The sequence below is a fragment of the Balaenoptera ricei genome, chromosome 1 (assembly GCF_028023285.1).
Source record: "Balaenoptera ricei isolate mBalRic1 chromosome 1, mBalRic1.hap2, whole genome shotgun sequence".
Lineage (NCBI taxonomy): Eukaryota > Metazoa > Chordata > Mammalia > Artiodactyla > Balaenopteridae > Balaenoptera > Balaenoptera ricei.
In genome coordinates, this window is record NC_082639.1 from 4,848,848 (window position 1) to 4,871,108 (window position 22,261).

Sequence of the window (22,261 nt, forward strand, 5' to 3'; positions counted from 1 at the left end):
AGGTCGGCTTCTTGTGTGTGTGTTCTTTTGATGTGAAAGTTTGCTGATGCCTTGCGTGTTTAGAAAAAATGTGGTCTTCTGGTTAACACTCATTCTGATTAATAGAGAATTAACAGATTCCATTCATGAATATTTAATTATAAAAGAGTTAGAATATATTACAATAATGTGACATTAAATTTTATGTAATTGTCATTATTATTATTATTGGAGGTGTCAGAAATTATTTTAGGATCTTGTAGTCCTGTGGAGGCCATGTGACTATCAGTTACTGTTATACTCTTAAGGCAGTTCACTTACTCAACGCTTAATAATAAAGTGCCAGGCCCAGAGAAGGACAGTCATGGTCCTTGTCCTCATGCAGCTGACAGGGAAACCAGCGTTAATCAAGGTGCCATGTGTGATTACAACTGATACACTGCCCTTGCCTTCCTAGTGCTGTTATCATGTCCATGCTATGCAGGCGAGTGTAGTGCATCAGAAAGGGATTTGCTCATCTGAAAGCTTGGAGGAGCGTTCTTGAGCTGAACTCTGAAGGAAAATGGGAATTAATTGAGGGAAGAGTGAAGGAAGGAAGTTTTAGGTAATCGGATGGCTGGTTAGGGAGATACATGGGGATACTGTGGTTATATCTGGCTGTTTGTAGCTTTTGAGGAGAGTCCCTGAAGCCTTGACTCTGGTCTTTACCCCTTAAGTGCCTTGTGACTTTGAGCAAGTAACAACCTTTCTGAGCTTATCTACTTACTGTTTTTTAATCTAATGAGGCAGTGTGTAGCCATTTTTATTTAGAGATACTCATTGAAAACATACAGAAATCTAGGCTTTTGATTGATTGTATTTATATAATTCAAAAATAATTATTTTTTCATGACCCTCTTTGGTTGTTTACTTAGAAGTGCAATGCTGATAAATTGAATATTTTTCTGAACATTTGCCCTAGTCTCGGAAATTAGGATTCACTTCTGTTCATAATACTCCAGAAGCTTCCAGCCCGCAGGGGAGCAGATATGGATGTAACTGAGTCAAGGCAGGTCATAATGAATGGTGTAATCATGCGCTGGAAGGAACTGGGAAGACTTCTGGAAGGAGGTAGAATTTGACCTGTCATTATTGACAGGCAAACATGATGGTTTGACGAGAAATTCCAAGTGGAGGAAATGGAGCAAAGGCACAGAGCCAGGAGTACCAGGGAGGCTGGGGTTCCTGGTGCATGTGGGTAGATGATCCTGGCAAAGTAGGTAGGGGTCGGGTTGTAGGGGCTTGGAAAGTCAGACTGAGGAGCCTGGCGTTTATTCTCTCTGCTTTGGGAGAGGCTTTTAGGGTTTTTGTTTGTTTGTTTGTTTGTTTTTTTAGCGGAGGAGTGGGATTGATTGGTTAGTCAGTTCTCCTTGAAGGTGCTAATAAGGACCACCTGCTTCCTGCTCCAGCGTCCTCTCCACTCTCCAGCTGTGGTAAATTTTTTTAGATTCTGGTTGTCTCAGGGCACCATGCTTTCTCTTGGTTTTAGGCCTTGCGCATTGTCATCGCCTTGGTTTAGAAGGGGCACTTTCCTCTAAAACAAATACACACATACTTACACATATGCTCTGTTTTGCTGCCTCTCCTCGTCCTCTGGGTTTCTGCTTAAATAACACTTTTCGGAGTAAGCCTTCCTGACCTTGCCTCTTTTCAGATTGGGTTGTGTGCCCTTCCCTGGTGTACCCATAGTACTTTATGGTTTTCCTGGTCCTAGCTCTTTCACTTGTGTTGAACTTGCTTGTTTACTTCTCTTTCTCCTTCAGTTAGATTTACACCTTTAGTGGTCAGAGGCTTGAATACCTGGCACCTGGGGTGGGCTTAGTAAATGTTTGTTGGTTGAATGAATGAATGAATGAGCAAAGAGGAAGGACTGGAGTTGGGAGACAGTAGCTCCTGGCAGGAATGTCTGTAGCAGTGGGTTGCAAAAAGGAGCTGGTGCGACTGAGCTGTATGTGTATGTGTGAGAGAGGTACAGTTTTGTGCCTGACTGACCGTGGGCCTTGAGGGATGAGAAGAGTTGGGGGTGACTTTAGCTTGCGAACCTCAACAGCTGGTGTTAGTGAGGCCGTTAACTGAAGGAGGGAGGAATAAGGAGGGATATGTTTTGGGGAGACTGGATGCAAATGTTATCGGTTCTGTTTTAGGTGTAATTGGGGTAGCGTTAGCATGTATGCGTACAATATGACATTGGGAATGTGGATCAGAGATGAGGGAGTCATTCATATCACCCTGTTTTTTCTCTTCATTGAACTTTCAGAGGGCAAGGGAGCCCTGGTGATGGAGTCCATAGAGGTCAGCCTCCCTGGCACAGGGCAGGGTGGAGAAGGGTGGTGAGTAGACCTGGAGGGGCAAATAGAGCCTCTGGCAGAGTATGTAAGTTTCATGAACGTAGAACCTTGATTGTCTTGCTTGTTGCTATTATACAGCTCTGTGCCCAGAACAGTGCCTGTTGGTTGAAAGAATGAATCAGTTCAGATGAATTAGGAGTAGAATTCATAGTAGTGGATGAAATTGTCATGGGAGAAGAGAAGGGACTTGTGGGCAGAAATGTGGTGAATGCTTCCATTTAAGTGTCACCAGAGAGGAGAGGACCAGAGGAGACTGAGGAAGAATGGTCAGAGAGGTGATAGAACAAGAAGAACATAAAGTCAGGGACGCTTAAGTGCAAAGGGTTGTAAGGAGGTTATCAGTTGTAATGCCGAGAGGTTGAGTAGAATGAAGACTAAGAAAAAGGTACTGATTTTGTCAATTTGATAGTGAGTTGAGAGGATGAGAAAGAGGTAGTGAGAGAGTAGACAATTCTTTCAAGGGTTTTGGTGGTAAATGCAGAGTGCTGGTAAAATGATAGTGAAATGATTGATCAAGTCCAAGGTGAGAAAAGAACTCACTGGGCCCTGATCAGTGTATTAGTTATCTTTGCCGCTGTAACAAATTACCACAAACTAGGACTGTGGATCAAGAGAGCCCTTCTCAACAGTGGAGTGTGTGAGCTTTTGCACGTGGACAGATGTCTTTGGCCTCCGAGAGTGTCTTGGCGTTCTTCCTCGTTCTGGCTGCATTTGGATTAGGTGAGGCCCCACGCGGCCAGGCTCCACTCAAGGGGACGCCTCATTGCTCTGCTGTGAGACACAGTGTCCTCCTCCCTTTCGGTTTTTTTTTTTTTTTTTTAAATTTTTATTTATTTATTTATTTTTGGCTACGTTGGGTCCTCGTTGCTGCGCGTGGGCTTTCTCTAGTTGCGGCAAGCGGGGGCTACTTTTCGTTGCTGTGCGCAGGCTTCTCATTGCGGTGGCTTCTCTTGTTGCGGAGCATGGGCTCTAGGCGTGCAGGCTTCAGTAGTTCTGGCTCGTGGGCTCAGTAGTTGTGGCTCGCAGGCTATAGAGCGCAGGCTCAGTAGTTGTGGCGCACGGGCTTCAGTAGTTGGGGCTCGCGGGCTCCAGAGCGCAGGCTCAGTAGTTGTGGCGCATGGGCTTAGCTGCTCCGTGGCATGTGGAATCTTCCCAGATCAGAGCTCAAACCCGTGTCCCCTGCATTGACAGGCAGATTCTTAACCACAGCGCCACCAGGGAAGTCCCCACCCCTTTGGTTTTGATGAGGTTTTAGTTTTGGGGCCATAGCAAGTAGTGATAGGTGATGGGTGGTCTGTGGTTCATGGACTAAAAAATGTTTGAGAAGCACGGAAAATCTTTCTACCAGATCAACATCCAGACTTGTGTGTGTGTAGCTGTTGTGTTGCTGGCCTTTCCTTTAAGATGTTGAACTCCCAGCTTGGATTACTAGGTATTCTTCCATGTTCCTCGTGTGCTTTGGCTTTTCTGTCAGAGCAACTTGTGAACTTTTTCTGCCCCAACTTTTGCGTTGCTTCTTTGTGGAGAAGCGTTATTGCATTATTAGGGAGAGAGCCTGTGTTCTGTGGGAACAGCCCCGGAGTTGTGTAGGGAGACCTGCTCCTGGTTCTTGCTCTGTCCCCTCCCAGCCTGTGGCCCTTGGCAAGTGTCTCTGCCTGTGCCTTGGTGCCTTTTCTAGAACAGACATCATGTCTGCTCTGCTGCCTTCTGGGGCCAGAATAAGATTTTAAATGTGAAAATGCTTGTTATATGTACATAATATCAAATGGAATGCCTAGCTTGTTGGGTTGATATTTTATATCTCTCTTTGAGTAGTTAAAAAAGTTATCAGTATTAGTAATGATAAGTGCTGAGACAGTGTAATTTTAAATTTCATATAGTGTTTTTTTTTCTGAATATGTTCTACTAGAATCTATTTATACAAGTGAGGACATTTAATAAGTGCTCTTTGATTATTTTCAGAGTATTGAGTATACTGGCTTCCTAGCCAAATTAAGTTTATAAAAATTCTAATGATATTGCGATTCATACCTAGAAAGAATTTTTTTTTTTTCATTCTGAAATCAGTTTAAATATGCTTTACATGAATCTCTGGTAATAGTGAATCAATTAATGTGATTTCTCAGGTCATAAATCAGGCTTGATATATTGTAGTATTAGTTCCTGTATTAGCGTCTTAGCCCTTCAACTGTTTTGTGGTTTGTTTTAGCAACTTGTTTGCTTTTGAACTCAATTCTAGGTGTTGAACTCAGTTTGAGAGCCTAAAATGGTTTGTGCCCCAATTACCTTAGAGGTTACTGCTTCACTTTCTTACTGCGCTGGCCCCAGTAGTAGGAAGTCAGCCACCTAGCAGACGTTTTCCTTTTAACTTGAGTACACACTTTAATTTTGTCTCTATCCCATAGGAGTATTGGTAGGGTTATTATAGTAGCACTTACGATATATTTTGAACTTCTTGAAAAGAGGTAATACATGAGCACAAAATGTTTTTGTACTATATACCATGTAATTTTTTCCCCCACTAACCTTTTGTGGTTTGTGTTTGGGGTGCATGTTGGCTTTCTAGTCTCAGAGGTCATTAGCCCGGTTTTATGGAGGCCTCCAGAGCCTGGTCTCTGACAGACCCTGTGTTCCTCTTTGTTGAGCAGGCCTGTGCTCTCAATGGTAGCATTGGCTCTGTTGTTGTCCGTGAACATGGTAGAGTATTTTCACCCCCTTAGTTCTTCTTACTGGGTCGAAAGTAGCTTTTGTCTCACTGCTTGATTGTTCAGGTTCCAGAAGACAGGTGGCAACTTAGGGTGGCCTTAGGAGAGGGAGACAGAGGTTCTTAAAAAGACTGATGGTCTTCAGTAAATCCTACCACCACCAGGGCAAGAGATGGGACCATTCTTTTCCCTTTCCATGAACTTCTGGGAATGCCATTCGTCCATGAATTCAACGAATATTTGCGCTTCTATTATGTGCCAGACATTAAGTACCAAAAAAGCCAGACATCCCTTCAAGGATGCCCTGGATGTCGTCTTATTTTGAATATGTTAGAAAAATATTTATCGGAGTAGAAAAACTGCTAGATCGGGTTTAGATGCTGAATGGCCTTAGGGATTAAAGGTGGAGGTTGTAGGTTTAGAAGGTATTTCTGAAAGGACTGACTCTTCTATAATTAAAAAAAAACCAAACAGTTACAAATGGCATTGTGGCAGAGACTGCTAGCTGATTGTGAAACCTATCTCCTCTTCCTGGGCAGGTAGCCAGACTGCATTTCCCAACCTCCCTTGCAATTAGGTGTGGCTTTGTGGCCATATCCTAGCCAATGGCGTGAGAGCTGAGAAGTGTGCCACTTCCAGGCCTGGCCCGTAGCACCGTCCGGCTCGGTTATCCGTGTCCTTTCCCTCTGCTGGCTGATGCAGAAGAGCCCAGTGACGTAGGAAGGCTCCTGCCATGAGATGGAAGGAGATGTGGGGCCCGAGCCGCTGCTTGGAGGAGAGCTGCCTCCTGATCTACTGTTTTGGACTTTACACGAGCAAGAAGTAAATATTTATGGTGTCTGAGCCATGGCACAGTTTGTTCTAAGAGTTAGCCGGCCTAACGAGGCACGGTGCCTAGAATGCTCGGCAGAGCTGGTGGGCTTAGTAGTAAAGGAGCCGGGAATTTCGGACTCTGCCTTGATGGTGATTGTCTGCATGTCATGCTATATGTAATGGTCAGTGAATTTCAAGGCTCCATTTAAAACTGTGTGACAAAAATCTTCTTAATGTATCACTTCTAATTGATATAACTGGTTTATTGCATTCCATGGGGCATCTCTCTGCCTTTGTTTTAATAAGCTATGTGGGTCCTCAGGTAGCTTTAAAGGGACTCTATGGAGACTTAAACATTGTCAGTCCTTATTTCAAAGAACTGTAAATATAGTTTTCATCATGCAGCTTCTCTGTCCAAAAGCCAGTAATCACTTCTCATTATATAGCATTTTGTTTCATTTATTCCATCATCCAAAACTATATATATATATATATATTTTTTTTTTTAGTATATAAAACGAATGTGGCTATGTGTAACCCTCTGACCTAGGGTTCTCTGAAGGGAAGCAAAAATGGATAAAACATATTCCATGCCTCCAAGGAGTTTGTGCTGGTACACAGATAGTTACTAGGTTTCCATACTGCTCTCATCTCCTCACTTCAGGCTTTACTAAATCATGTATTATTTCTTCATTACATTTTTTTTCTTTTTTTTTTAGTATTGTCTCCAATTAGATACACCTTTTGAAGGCAGGGAATACTTTAAAGAGCTTCTGTGTCCTCTCTTGGGCACTTCTAGCAGACCCTGGACACTGTACTTAATTGAGTAACCATCCTTGTAGTTTCTCTTGCTTTTCTTGCTTGGATATTCTGGTATAGTTTTGTATTATAGTTTGTGTTAACAGACAAAAGTACTTTCTCAGTCTATTAGGAATCCATGGAATTGTGCAGTCAGGAGTGTTGGGACTGGATCTTTTAGATCATCTAGTTTCTGATAGTCTAGGTGGGGCCATGAATCATGGGGGTGTCTCAGAGGCACAGGCTCAGGCACCACTCAGACCTGTGAGTCAGAACCTGCAAGAGCCTCAGATGACCCACATGTGCATTAAAGTTGGGGATGCGCTGCTCAAGGTCAACCTGTGATTTTATTCTTGAGAAAACTGGCAAAGTCAGAGAGTTAGCAGAGTCATACAGCTGTTTGTTTCAGTGGCTCCCATCCTTGGATACACCTTGGGATCACTTGGGAACCTTTAAAAAATACCGATGCCTGGGTTCCACCTCCATACATTCTGGCTGAAGTGGTCAGGATTGCAGCCCGGGCATCAGAATTTTAAAAATCTCCCTAGATGACTGAAGGGCAGCCACGCTGAGAGCCGCTCAACCTAGTTAACGAGAGAATCCGGGTTTCCTGATGCTCTAATCAGGTAGTCCCTTTGCTCCACACATGGATGTGCTTTCAGAAACAGAGCTCTCCCTACCTGATTTTTCATCATAGAGCGTCACTCCGTTTTATTTCCTTCACAGCGTTTATCCCACTTACCACCTGCCTCCCCCACTGGCATGTACCCCATGAGTGTGGGACCTTTGTTGGTCTTGTTCACTGCTGGGTCCCAGCTCCTAGGACGGTGTCTGGCACACGTGAGGTGCTCCTTTCATGTGTGTAGAACACATGGAAGGAGTTATGATAAAGATGGAGGCTTCCGGCAGGAGGGAAATACAGGCTATTCAGACAGCACCAGTTGGGCTGCTCGCCTCAGTCAGCGAGAGGCTCCCGAGGGAAGAGAGGTCGGAGTCAGACTTGAGAGCCAGCCAGGGAGGGCAGCATGAAGACTGGAATCCAGAGCTGGCATTAGAGCTTGTACTTTTCCCACTCCGCCCTTGTCTGTGCACAGAGAGCTCAGCTGTCTGCCCCGGCCTTGTCAGCAGGCAGTGGTGGGCCTGGCTCAGGACCCCGTGGCTCCAGATCCTCAGACCGGTGCACCTCTCTGCACTCCAGGGCCAGTCTGGCTTTCAGAGACAGGTCTCAGGGGCCCTGTGAAAGGACCTAGCTCAGAGGCTGGCCCCTGGGTACTTCATACAAGGTAGCCATTGCTTATGTGAGTTTGCTTGTTTTGCCTTATTTGCTTTGAGAACATTGTGTTTTTTAGGGTGGGATGTCATTTGATTTCACTCTCAAGTTATGTGAGTGAGTTTCTTTCCTGCTTAAATGAACTATTAAGACTTCACTTATTATGCTAGTGCTATTGAGAAATCATGGTTGGTTGTTCGTGATATCTCTGTTACATATGTTGTTTTTAGCGTTTAATTCTTTCGATTTGTTATATGATATGTTTTACCACTAAATTACCTGTCATCAAACTTTGAAGTCAGGTGTAAAAGTTCTTTTTATGAAGTCATTCACTAATGTGTTCCACTGTACATTAGTGGTTTTTAAAACTTTTGAGAAGACCATTGCGAGATGTCTTGATCAGTGGTAAACCTAAGCTATCTTGTTTTTTGGTAATAGGAAGCCAGAAAATGTTAAGTCTTGAACGTAAAACATTCCTTTTAACCGTAAAACACCGTAAAATTTCACTTTTCAATTTGGAAACCACATTAAGATGGGATGTTGCATTACTGTGCTGAGAAGGCTGTTGCTGGCGACTCTCAAAGATGTTGCCTGAAGTCTAGAATCCCACATTCGGTCAGGGGGAGAGACTAATGTTGAATTTTCCAAAGGAACATGAAAGCTGAGGTCAGTCCATAGTTCACGGGGAGAATCCTCAGGCCCAGATTGCTAATCAGTGGTTACCACTATTGATTAAATCAAGCAGAAGAAGGACAGTAAAAGTACTGGAACAAGAATTTTCCAGAAACAAGAAATAAATGATTAGGAGCTGATGGTTATCCTGGTAGCTAGGAATCACATTGTGGAGAAAGACTTGTTCTGTGGTGAAGCACTCACTTCCCGTGGCACTAAGGGAGAGGATAGTCAGAACCTCAGGGGAGTCAGCTTAGTCAGATTTCAACACTCTTTGTGGCACAAAAAGTCCAGGCAGTCATCAGTTTATTCTCAGAAAATGTTAACGTTGTTAAAGATTATCCTCGTTAACCATAGTAACAATGGCATTTTATGTTGAGTGGTACTCTTGAATCTAAAGCCCTTGTGTGTGCATTATCCCATCCAATTCTCTGTACTTTTTTGGATGAGGTAATACAGAGAGGTTAAATTACTTTCCCAAGGACAGCTAGTAAGTGAGAGAACTGAGTTTTTTATATTTTAAACATAAAATGTTGAGGGTGATTGTTGAACTGTCTTTGGTTTTCTAGGTATATAAATCTGTGGTTTATAGTGCTGGAGGAATAATCTAAAATTTTATTTAATATTGCAACTGAACAAAAAGTGACCCAGATTAATTGGCTGGCAAGACTCAGAGAAATTTTCCCCCCGTTTTTAAAAGTTACCGTGGTGTAGTTTTTTTTTTTAATTTTAATGTCTTTATTGGAGTATAACTGCTTTACAATGTTGTGTTAGTTTCTGCTGTACAACATGGTGTAGGTTTTTATATGAAAGCTTTAATTTTATCTACATGAAGCAGCCTGAGAGCAGAGACCTGGTCTTCCAACGTCTCCCTGACTCACTCCACCCACCGTGCTGTTAGTTGGCACTCATAGATCCGTTTGAATGAGTCAGGTGTGGGCCTTGCTGTTGGGAAGTGGTAATGATGTCGTTGAATGTTGACTGAGCTGCAGAATGAAATGGCATTGGTTCTTCTTAGGAACAATGTACTGTACGTACAGCACATATGCTCCCTGTTAAAAAAAACTGCACAGGTAATAGAGGTTCAGCAGCATAGATCTTTTTTTCACACACGTGTGCTTTACATTTTGAAACACTCTTAGCCTACAGAAACATCGCAGGTGTAGTGCAGAGGACTTCTTTCCCCGTGAACTATGTGAGAGAGTGAGTTGCCGGTATGTTTCATCGCCCTTGACTGTCAGAACTTTATTATGTGTTTCCTACAAACAACATTCTCCTCCATCACCACAATGCAGGAATCAAAGTCAGGAAATGAACACCCAGACTTCTCTACCGTCGAATCCTCCGAGCTCTTCCGGTGGTGCCAGTTGACCCAGTGCTGACCTTGTAGAGAAAGGCCCCGCGGGGACCCTGGGTGGCACTTGATTGTCTCCTCAGCCTCCTTTGATCCAGAACAGTTCTCAGTCCTTTCTGACTTTCATGACCTTGACGTTTGTGAAGACTATAGGCCATTTTGTGGAATGTTCCTCAATTTGGATTTGTCCGATGTTTCCTCATGATTAGATTCAGGTTTTGCATCTTTGGCAGGAATATCACAGAAGAGCCAGTATTTATCTTTTTCAAAGATTAGTTTTACATTTTATTTTCTGTTTCCTTAGAGCGTTTCCCAAAGTGTATTCTGCGGAACTAGCACCTACTGTGTTCTCAACACCGTGCCACCTATAGAAGGTAGGATTCGAAAGCTTTTGACTTACAGGAAGGGGTGGGCTTGGCAGTGAGAGTAATTCCATCCTTGTAGTGCAGGAAAGCCTGTGATGAGGAGTGAGAAGACCTGGGTTCTGCCTTTAACTTGCTGTGTGATCTTAGATGAGTTACTTAATCCATCTGGGGGTAGCAAAATAATACTCCCCTCATAAAGTTTCTGTGAGGATTAAAAAGGCAAAGGGTTTAATCATATGGAAAACTCAGAGCACTCTGCAAATGTTAGATATACTAATACAACGATTCTGTAATTCTAGTGTCAAATTCTGGGTGACTTAAGAGTAGGAGCCTTGTGGTATTGCGGGAAAAGCCAGAGGTAATGTCTGAATCCCACTTGAGCCACTTACTAGCTGTAGATCTTGGGCAAATTAATCTGAACCTCAGGTTCTTCATCTGTAAAATAGGGGTGATTATGCCCAGACGGGTTATTGTGAGGATTAAATGAAAGAGTACAATGTAAAATCCTTTCTGGATGCCTGATACAGAGTCCCACAAATGTCTGCTCCCTCATAAATAGTAGGAAATAAATGTACTTGATCACATGTAGCTCAGACTGAAGTTGAATGGGACGAAGCAGGAGAGGATGCCCCAAACCCAAATTGACGGCAATTGATCGCAAGGCTTCTGGGCCTCGCCACTTTATCTGCCCCCACCTACATGTTTTTAGATTGAAAATATAAAATTCAGGTAAATAGTGAGAAGTTTATTAAACCTGAGTTTGAGTTGACCTAGACCTGGGTCAGAGGTTTGGTAATATGATTGACAGGGAGAGGGTATCTGGCCACCTAAAAATAGAAAGGGTAAGATTTGATGATCACACGCACTCTAAGAAGAGGAAAGGGGTTGTGAAATAGCAAAACTAGTTATACTTTTCCATTAAAAAAACTTATTATTTTTTTTAACCTTTAAAAAATCTTTTGGATAATTACAACTGAGTTTAATTCATTTTGGAGAATTTCTTTCGAGAAGAATAGGAAGAAATCATACCAAGCCTTGGCACATAGTTGGTGCTTAATTAATATTTATTTTGGGTGGATAGCGATTTGAAGGTCTTAGATTAGTAATGGCAGTATTTGCTGCTGTGAGCACTGTGCTGACTTGAATTTAACAATATGCGCTTATGTTTTCCTCAATCAGTTCCTATCCTACTAATTAACTCTAAGCACATAATAATTAGAGCTAAACAGAAAATTGTAGCGCTTCCTTTTAATTTTACCACTCCAAGTTGTTGATCAAATATATTCCCAGTAAGATTTAGCAATTTGGTACACTGTTAGACCAACTTACTTTGAACAGTTTGTTCTAGAGGTTGAGAGGTTAATCATAATCAACTTGATTGAATAACAGTGTTTGTAATTATTCACAAAACCAAAATTATTGAATTTTTATTAATTATGAATCAAAATAAAATGGATACATCATTTCCCGGTTAGACTTAATACAGTTATGATTTACCTTGTAGAAGTCAACAGTGTGTTCCAAGGAAAAGGTCAAATACATTTCTTTGGATTTAAATGAAGGATTTGGTAATGTGAAATCTCAGATTTAGAAATAAAACATGAAAATAAGAATTCTGCTTTTTGCCTAATTAACTAAGTGAATGAGCATTCTCGTACATTTTAGAAAGTTTTAGTTGAGTTATACTATGCCTCTAAAGTTATTATTTGGAAAATATTTGAAGGTTGACTGGAAAAGGTGGTTCATTCTCTGGAATTAATAGCTGTCAGCCAAACAAATCATCTGTCAATTTCAAGAGCTTCATAAGTTATTTTTATTGTGAAGTAGGTTAGAAAATTATTTTGTGAAGTCATGTATCAGACACGCATATTTTGCTAGATAATGATAGTGAAGTGTTTTACTGTATTTGGTTGACACTTCCATTTGGCAGTGTCAGAGTTTAACTCTCTGGATTTAAATACTGAGATGCAGTTGAAACCACTGTATAACTTACTTTTAACATTAACTCAAGATACTGTTGGAATCCTTGTACTGAGACAAGGATTTAAAAACTGGTACATGTGTTATCTAATTATGATATCAATCATAGTTACTCCAAAAACATTAAAAAACATTTAATTAAACAATGTAATTTTATACAGTATAACCATGTGAGCAGTTGTTTTCTAATGTGAAAGCAAAGTTACTCTTTATTCCATTTTAACTAGAAAAACTGAAATTTGAAAATACGAGTTTTAACAGTTTGGCTGTTTCAATTCCTGATATTCTTTTCCCAGTATTAAAACTGCCCTCTTCATAATGCACAGTGGGAAAATTTACCCATTGTTATGTTTCTTAAAAACATCCAATTTATATACAGCATGAACCTAAAATTCTGGAAATAGCACAGTTTAAAAACTGATTAAGGGGGACCCATTGGCCTGTCATACTTCTATTCCTTTTGAACCCATGGCTGCACATCCCCATAAAGTGCTAAATTTAGAAACTTGATTGAGACAGTGCTCACACAGCTATTCTCCTTTTCCTCTTTAAAAGCCTTTGGGCCGATTCACCGCTGCCTGATTTGGTATCAGAGTGGAAGACAGAAGCCTTTTCTCTAGCAGTTAGTTGTGCTGTTGAGAAGAGTGCTCGCTCCCTCTCTTCCTCTCTCTCTCTCTCTCTCTCTCTCTCTCTCTCTCTCTCTCTCTCTCTCTCTCTCTCTCTCCTCCCTCTCCCCACCCCCACACACACCCCCACACACTCACTCATATGCTTCGTATGCCGAAGGACAGCTGGGTTCTTCAAGGAGGCTAAAAGGACAGATGATTAACATCAGGTTGTGACCACAAACATAGAAATAGAAGCTGGGGTTTCATATTCCATTCATTGTCAAAATTATACGTAAATAGTTTTTTAGGAGCTATGACTAGTCATGTACTATTCAAAGTAAGCCAATTGATTGAGCATCTAGCATAGTACTGTCTTCGCAGAAGGTACCCTGTAATTGGTAAATATCGGAATTGAGTATAGATTTTAGAATTTTTTCACCTCTACTTTGAAGATTATACACATCAGGGGAGATTTTTAAAGAGCAGAGTAAAACCATTTTAGGGAAAGAGAGAAGGGAGGTAAAGGCTCATGTGATTTGGTACTGTGCACTGTAAAGTTTTATGGCCCATGGTACCTCCCTTGGGAGGGTGAAGTGCAGGGAGCATGCATAAGCACATAAAATTACAAAGGTTTTCTAGTGTGTAATTAATACAGAACTTTCTATGAACTTGCTTTTAGTTAAACCCTTTTTTTTTTGGTTTCGTAGCAAGGTTTTTTAAAAGTTTAATTTTATTTTGCTATTAAATTAAAATTTTGGATTCTTAAAAGCAGTCAATTTTTAAGTTTTTCAAGTTTTTATACTGCTTATAGAAAGAGGATAGGCATTATAATTCAACTGGTTGTGTAGTTCATGGGCCAAAAAAGATTTAATATGCTAAAACTCTCAAGTTCTTCCCTATAGGAAGATGTAGTAAATTTTTTAGATGTTATTTCTATACCCAGTATTTCCCTGTTAAGATCTTTTCCTTGAGAAGAAATGTGTTCATCAGATGAAAAGTGTTTGGAGAAGATTTTATTATGACTGTAGAAGTATTTTTTATTCTTTTATGTTTTTCGCATGTTCAAAAAACAGTCTGTGCTAAACAAAATTGTAGTAAATGACTGGAAAAATATACTACTGTATTTCACTTTCAACATTCTTAACTAATACCTGTATGCCTATATATAAGGTTGTTTAATTGTAAGGCATTTAAAATTACTGAATGTGACAGTAAATTCTCTAGGGATCTATGCCTGGAGGAGAATTAGAGATTATCTCATTCTCCTTGATTTGGGAAAGCTGAAAATATTAAGTAACTTACCCAAGGTCACACAATTAGAAAGTAGCAGAACTGGGCAAGAATCCTGGGCTCTTGACTTGGAGTCCTTTTTTACCTTACTGATATCAGAGTAAGTTATGTCACCTGTGACTTTCTGGAGCAAATTCAGTCTTCAGTATTTTAATGTATTGCTCCTTAGTACCCAGTTATGCATTGTACCCTTTGGATGTTGGGCCTTCCATTTGGCATTAAAAAAAAATTGGAGTGGGTAATTTGAAACTTTGACCTAAATGTGTCAAACCTGGCAAGAAATTAGGAGCCGGGCAAAGGGACTTTGTTACAGGAATGAAACAAGAAATGATATGTAAATAAATAAGTGAAGGAAAAAAGGAAAAGATCTCTTTTAGAAAGTATCAGGGAGACTGATTATCAGATAGACATACCATCTAGTCTGAAAGTAAGGAGCTTTTCCCTCACTGATTTAGAAGAGTTACGTTTTGATGAAATACATTAATCGTATAGATATATATGTAAATCAGATTAATTAAAAGTGTATGTTTTTAGATTTAGGCTAGAAAGGCCAGCCTCTGTATTACCTAGGTAGCTAACTGGAGGTTTAAATTCCTTATATGTATAAGATTTGTAATTTTCTTTGGAAAGGATAAGTCTCATTTGTATTCTAGGGGATGAAGTAGTATTAGCTTATCAATAAAGTAAGCAGTCATATTTTATTATAATTCCTCTTTTCTAAAAACCTTAAAAACGTTTTCAGCTGTTAATAGAAGATTTCTAGGTGTTGTGAGTTTAAATCATTTTGTAGTTTTGATGTACTTCATGGAAACCTGGTGAAAGAACCTTTAAAAGCAACATTCTGTTTATGGGCAGCTGCTGGGGTATTCCCTGTTCATTTGCTCGCCATGGAGCAAAAAGCTCAATCTTATTTTAGAGCCTCTTGACCAGATTCCTGCTGCCATCTATCTGATAAGTGTGTAAATGAGTTTTGTTAACTAAGAGGAATAATCCTCTTGGTCTCCCAGTGACTAAAACTCAGCTGCTGTTTCTGACCTTGCCAGTGTACTTAACAGGAGATTTTCTCTATGATCTTCTCTGAATTTATTGTTTTCTTCTTTATAGATGATCATGGGAACAGCAATAGTAGTCATGTAAAAATCTTTTTACCGAAAAAGCTGCTTGAATGTCTGCCGAAATGTTCAAGTTTACCCAAAGAGAGGCACCGTTGGAACACTAATGAGGTAGATAAATTTCTATTTTTAGGGGTACAACTTTTTTGAAGGGCAAACTCGCTAGGTCATTTTGCATAGTACTACTTTATATTAGCTTTAAATTCAAAATATTGAACTAGGAAATTGTAAATGAGAAGAATACTTAATTTGGATTTGACAGAAACCAACATGTTTTTTGACCTATCTCTGATCTGCTTGGCTTGTGTTGAAAAATATCAAATGTGCACGCTGACTTACTAAGGTAGCATGAGTTTCTGTCTTTGTGTTTTCTTGCATTTTGGTGTGTTGCATTTGGTGGTTGACTCTGTTCGCATCTCAGTTAAACCTTAGTTCTTATGTTGTCATGAATTGATAAGGGTACAGCTCCAGTGTTCCACAGAATGTGCCATGTCTTGACAATGTGAAGTTTCTGTAGAATCTGGAAGGGCAGGGTTCTTATTAGCAAAATAGCTCTTGTCCTCTCTGATGAAGAAAGTTTGCATGGAGAATTAACTGGTTTACCTTAACGATAGGAATTTGTATTAAGAATGAAGGCTGTATAGTAGGTTGTTGATCTGACATTCAGTTAGAAGGAAGATTGATGAAGTAGAGTGAATCGGAGTTTATTTTGTTGGATGATGTTTCCTTTTTTGGTAAATCTTAATCTGGAAGTCTTAATATTAGGGGTGGATTGCTTTGTCATCTTTTTTATTTTGAAATCTGACTATTTCAATTTAGGGTAATACCCATTTAGTGTGATGATGAGAATTGGGTCTGTGTCCATCATGCTGGGAATTCTATTCCTTTAATTCAAATGGCTGGGGTTATTGGTTTTACAAAGTTGGTCTCAAGCAATTCGTGTTGCTGGTTCAACATTTATCAATACTTCCAAGTTAAGTTATAAATATAACACCCTGCCCTGTACTGGGCACTCAGTTTTGTTAAGATACAAGAAGAAAATAGCGCTGCCTATTTACCCTTATTTTTAAAAAATTGTTTTCTCTAATTCTTGACTTACAATGCTTTTGTTTTGAGTTATAAGAGGTTATGTGAAAGTCTCTTCACTTATCCTAGTTTACAGAGTTAAATACTCACTAGAACCTCATAGTTTTGTTACCTTGTTTCAACTGATTTTAAACTTCTTTTAAGGTATGTATATTTTGATTATTTGAATAAATTATATTTCCCCCCTCAGACAGAATACTTTTGTTTTGACAAACAGCTAGTTGGGAGGCCTGTTGTTTTAATCAGTCATCTATTAACTGTTTCAAACATTTTAGACATGAAAGCAAAGTAAAGGTGCTGAAAATTAGTCCTAATCATAGATCATTACTCTGTCAACAAAATAGTACAATTTGGGGGCCATTCAGTAAGTCAAAACTAGATCATGAAATATTAAAGAACTCAGTAAGTTTCTTAGTAATCCCTGAAACAGGATTTGATACTATGTTATTATACATTAGTTCCAGTTTTTTTATAAATGTAACAAAACATATAATTTTTTCAGTGTTATCTTTTTATGTAATTGGCAATTTATTTTAATTATGACTTGAAATTATATTTGAAACCAGCAATTGCTTAGTGAATTAAAGTTAGTGGTCTTAAGAGTCTTACGAAGCTGGGGGTAACTGTCAGGAATTTAGTTGGTAGATTATTTAGATGAGTGGTTTCAAAACTTTTTTGGAACTTTTGAGCACAGCCCTTCAACTTTCACAGATTTGTTTACCTCTAAATTATTTACATGTTCCACCTTACTAATATTTTAGATACATTATGAAACACCCAATAAGGAATTTTTATAGAGGACAAAATTAAGAGGCAGATAAGAAGTCACTCTGCATTTTCTTCTAGGACCCAGTACACCTAGCCCCTCGGAGACCACTGGTTTAGGTCCCTGTGTGGCTTAAGTTCAAGTCCTAAGAGGGGAGACTGCATCCCCTTCCGACCGGTGCAGTGTGAGACCGGGGTCTGAGAAATGTGGGGTGTTTGCACGAGCTGTCACTGCTGCTGAAATGTGGGTAGAAGAGTGTGTGCTCCTGTGGAGGGCGGGGGCGTGGCAGGGGGGCTCAGCTGGCAGGGGCCAAGGCACACGTCCTCTTCCCTTGCCATCGGTTGTGCTTTCGGTGGTCTGCCTGCCGAAAACCAACAAAAACTCCTACGACAGAACTGAATTCAAAGGTTGGCCCATATTTCTGTGTGGAGGACTTTGGCTTTTTTTTTCTTGTTGATTTTTGGCTTTAGGAAAAAAACGGGAATCTTGGCGTGACAGCAGGAGTTGTTAATTCTGTAAGGTGTTACGTGGTGATGGTGACATGTCATTTTTTTTTTTTTTTTTTACTGGCTCGGATAATAGAAACAAAACAATTAGTACTCCCGTGAAAGTACTTGCTTCTCTGACCTGGCTGGGTTTGGCATTTTCCCATGTCTTTCAGCCTGCCATCCTTAATGTCGCCACTGAGACCTGAAGGAGGTGTGTCGCAGTGGGGCTTTGTGGCCCCGTGTGAGGCGGAGCATTGCCCGTGGAACCTCTTCAATCGCTCAGGGAGTAGGGTGTAGCCACCCCGCTTTGCGAAGGGCCCGCCCTTCCCCTGGGGTTGGGGTAGCTTGCCGTGTGCTGGTGGAGGACCCCGTGAAGGAGTCGGCTGGTATTTAGGAGCTGTGTTGTACAAAAACTACATTCCTGTTGATCCCACTTCCTGGGACCAGGCACTCGCACTGGGAGGGGCGTGTGGCACAAGCGCAGTTGCGAGCACAGCCGACGTGGGTGTTTTCCATCTCACTCTCTGCACAGCATCTGTTCGCCAAGTAGACTGGCGGCCGGGGTTGCCTGTATGAGATGTCAACTGTCATCTTTCTCTGTCGCCCGTGTTCTCTCTCTCTCTCTGCTGGGTGTATACAGTTGAGTTCCTGGGTATAATTTGACTCCTCTGTACTTTTGAGAGAGTCCCTTCCTCAGACCTGTGTTGTAACATCTGCGGTTACTTGAGAAAACCCACCGTGTGTACTGTGCGTGCGCATCTGTTGAGAGAGGGAGGGCGAGATGGTGCCCTTTCACGTGTCGCCGTGTATCAGCGCCCGCTCCCTGCTGGTGACTGGGTGCTGTGTATCGTTAGTTCTGAGCCTTCTAATGATATTGTAATGTTTCCTTTTACAGATGAGGGAGTGTGGGTAGAAAGTGGTGAAATAATTCGGTCAAGGTAGCACACTTGACAGGGCCTGTCTCTGCCTGAGCTTCATTTCTTCTACGTTGCTGATTAATTCTTGGGAACATTCATTCTACTGTGTGTCGTCTAGGCTTTGAATTAAAGACGCGTAACCCTTAACCACATTAGCGTACCTGGCAGATCCATTCTGGAGTTTAATTTCAGATTAAAAAGAGTTAATATAAGATTAGTATTGTGGGTTCACATGCAAATTTGGTAAAGCTGAAAGTCACTGAAAAGGAAGACTCTTAGAAGACAAGACAGATTTTAGGGCCTACTTAAGCACTTTTAACCTTTTCTAACTCACTGGAATAAGTAAGATCTCCTGCCCTTCTTGAATGTTATTTGCAATTGCAAAATAACTGTTGTATCTAAAAACAAATCAATTTTAGATTATGCTTTCTCAGCCATAAACACTCTTTTCCCAGGTTCTGAAAACAATATGGAGATGGTGATGATGGTCATTATGGCAGCTAACATTTATTGACCATCTACTGTATGCTAGGCACTGTTGAGTTCTTTCTGTGAATAATCACATTTACTCCTTGAACTAATACTATGAGGTAGGTTTTGTGATTATTCTTACAATATAGATGAGGAAACTTGAGCCATAGAGATGTTAAAGTAGCTGAAAGTGGTGGCCTTGGAAGTCCAAGCCTATAGCCTGATTTTGGAGTCCATACTTTCTACGTTTCTGTCCCAAAGAATGATTTCAAATAAGACTTTTCCAAGATCTCGTGCTGTTTAGTGACTTCTAATCCTTTTGTTTTATTCATTTGCTTCTTTTTTCATTTTGCATTTTCCAGTATTATACGTAAACTTAATGTATTTTTTTCTGAGGATTAAAAAAAAAAAGTAGCAAACACTCATTTCTTAGGGAAGGAGTTTTGATTCTTTTTTTAAAAAATTAATTAATTAATTAATTTTTGGCTGTGTTGGGTCTTCGTTTCTGTGCGAGGGCTTTCTCTAGTTGTGGCAAGCGGGGGCCACACTTCATCGCAGTGCGCGGGCCCCTCACTATCGCGGCGTCTCTTGTTGCGGAGCACAGGCTCCAGACGCGCAGGCTCAGTAGTTGTGGCTCACGGGCCCAGTTGCTCCGTGGCATGTGGGGTCTTCCCAGACCAGGGCTTGAACCCGTGTCCCCTGCATTAGCACGCAGATTTTCAACCACTGTGCCACCAGGGAAGCCCCCGGAGTTTTGATTCTTAATAATGAATATTCACATGTGGGCTCTGGATGAGGAAGAAAATATATTAAAAAATAGAAATTTTGTACCTGTGCACAACTGGAGGGTTGATAGGCTTGATTTTTATATCCTGGGCAGGAGAGAAAGGATGTATTAAATACAGAGCACATTTGTTAAAGAACCAACTCTTATTTCATAATCAGTTTGGTATTCACATCTTCATTAGGTGAACTATTACAATTTTCTGCATTTTAAGTTAATATTTTTAAGGCCCAGAGCCAGAAATAATTATGCTAATGCAGCTTTCTGATTACACAAATGACTACTTCATAATTACACGTATTAGTGCTCCATATATGTTGTCCAGACTGAAATTCCTTTTGTTTAGTCATTAATTAGCTGTTTGACTTAAAATGTAACTACTGCATTCCCCACTTGCTGGATCTGGATTTCAAATGGCATTCTTCCAAAGCCAAACTAATGCAGCACCATGAACCTTTTCTAATGAAAATGTTCTCCTTACATATGTTCAGATCATTTTTGTGTGCTGCTATTTTTGAACTATTAATGCTCTTTCTTTTGTTTGTTTTCCTTCTAATACAAAGTTCCTCCAGAGTAAGCAAACAAAAAAGAATTCTAGTTTGTATTGATCTTAAAGAAAGTTGCAGCACAGGTTTGTAGTTAGTGGTAGCTTCAGAGATTTTCATGTTAAATGCATTTTTTTAATGGTAAAAATGTCTGTCGAGGGAGCAGTACACATATAGACTGATGCATTCTCAGCCATACCAGAGAAGCTGAAGAAGAAAAACTCCTTGAGTATAATGCTTTTCAAAGGGAGAGAATTACCCTTTTAAATCCTGAATACTTTTTTCCCTCAACTTTTTATATTCAAGTAAGAAAAATGGACTTTATGACTTTGAAAATTATTAAATTATATTTCATTTCAGTTATTTTGTTTTAACAACAAGAAGCCACCTTACTTTAAAAAAGTTTTAGAATCATTTTTTTGTACAGGCATATATTCTTGAGTATTTTTATATTTTTAATTTTTGTCTGTATAACTTATAAAGGCATAGATTTAGGGCTGTAATTTTTTCATTGATTGGTTTTACTAGTGTATTTATGTATTATCTTTTTGAAACACAGACCCACATGTTTTGGGGATCATTTAAGACTCTTCAAATTTCCAAGATGTGAGCTAAACTGAAAAGTATTTTTATACTCTGATTATAAAGGTGAGTGAGATATTTTGGTAGTGTTAAGGGTTTGACTGGTCCCAGGTCATTCTCTGAGGCCAGGCAGGGCTTTTCTGGTTAAATCACAAAGAGGAAAATGCACATATGACCCACAACACACAGAGCCAGGTTTTAAGAGTGAAAGCGTTTGATTTTTGTATATGGTACCAAATTTGTAATTAAGTGTTAATTTTGTAGCAGTTGGATTAACCATAATTCCTCAGTTTAGCTTAGTATGAAGTGAGGTAAATGGATACTGAGATCCAAATGAGCACAGGCCTGTTTGTCAGACAGCCTGCGTCACCTTGGCATTGGTGGCAGCAGAGGTGGCAGCAGAGGGTGCATTGGAAAGCTGGGGGCAGCACGTCCTTCCACGTCAGAGAGGGGAGACAGGAGAAGAGAGATCAATACGGATGGCGTTTGGCTCTGAGGAGCAGTAAAAGAAGCAGATCTTACCTGCAGAGAGTAGGGTAGTGTTTATAAAATTTGGATAAGATGTTAAGGAAATTCTTATTTAAAGGAAGAACATTTCTGTAGAACCAGCACAGTTTGACCTAAACTATTTTTATTATATTACTTCAAAATGTAGCACATAGAAGAACATTTGGCCCGTACTCAGTGTTCAGTAAATATTTGCTGAATGAATGAAATATGGAAAAACACAAAAAACTCAGGATAAATTTCTTAATTCTTAGAATTCTTCTGTGAATATAAGTATAAAACTCAAATAGATGTATACATTACATAAAAGAAACCACAAAGCTAATAAAATTTATATTAAGAACATTAGTTCAATGCAATGGATGATGTTTTGCCCAAACTAAATTGTCTTTTGCAACATGAATATAACCCTGACTGTTCTTAGGCAGGTTCTTTTGAATTTGGCGTGTGGCACTACTGTGTGCCCTGCAGTTATCCCGCCCCTCCCCCACTGAACTAGTCATAAACAGCTTTTTGCTCAGCAAGCCTTTCTCTAAGTCTGTCATTAGGCCTTGGTGCAAATATATCATTTAGTCTTAAGTTCACTTCTGGTTTTTCTCATTAGTCCAAGAACAACTTAAATGACACTACTGGGTACCCCTGCCACTGTAATTGCAAATCACAGACTTGAACAATGAATTTGCATGTTAGAATATATTTGTTATGGGTTTTACTTTTTCAGATTGTGAATTAAGATGTGAAATGAAAACTTTCTTAGTGAACGCAAGGATCACTGATGTCTT

At 40.1% G+C, this 22,261-nt stretch overlaps 1 protein-coding gene across 1 annotated transcript in view; it reads left to right on the plus strand.

Moving 5' to 3' along the window:
* The window catches only part of LOC132357330 (calmodulin-binding transcription activator 1-like), a 91,704-nt gene that overhangs the window by 16,979 nt on the left and 52,464 nt on the right, over positions 1–22,261 (plus strand). The window contains exons 2-3 of the mRNA XM_059910743.1: positions 10,283–10,352; positions 15,326–15,444. Of these exons, the coding sequence (XP_059766726.1) occupies positions 10,283–10,352; positions 15,326–15,444 (189 nt within the window). The remainder of the gene's footprint in view (positions 1–10,282; positions 10,353–15,325; positions 15,445–22,261) is intronic.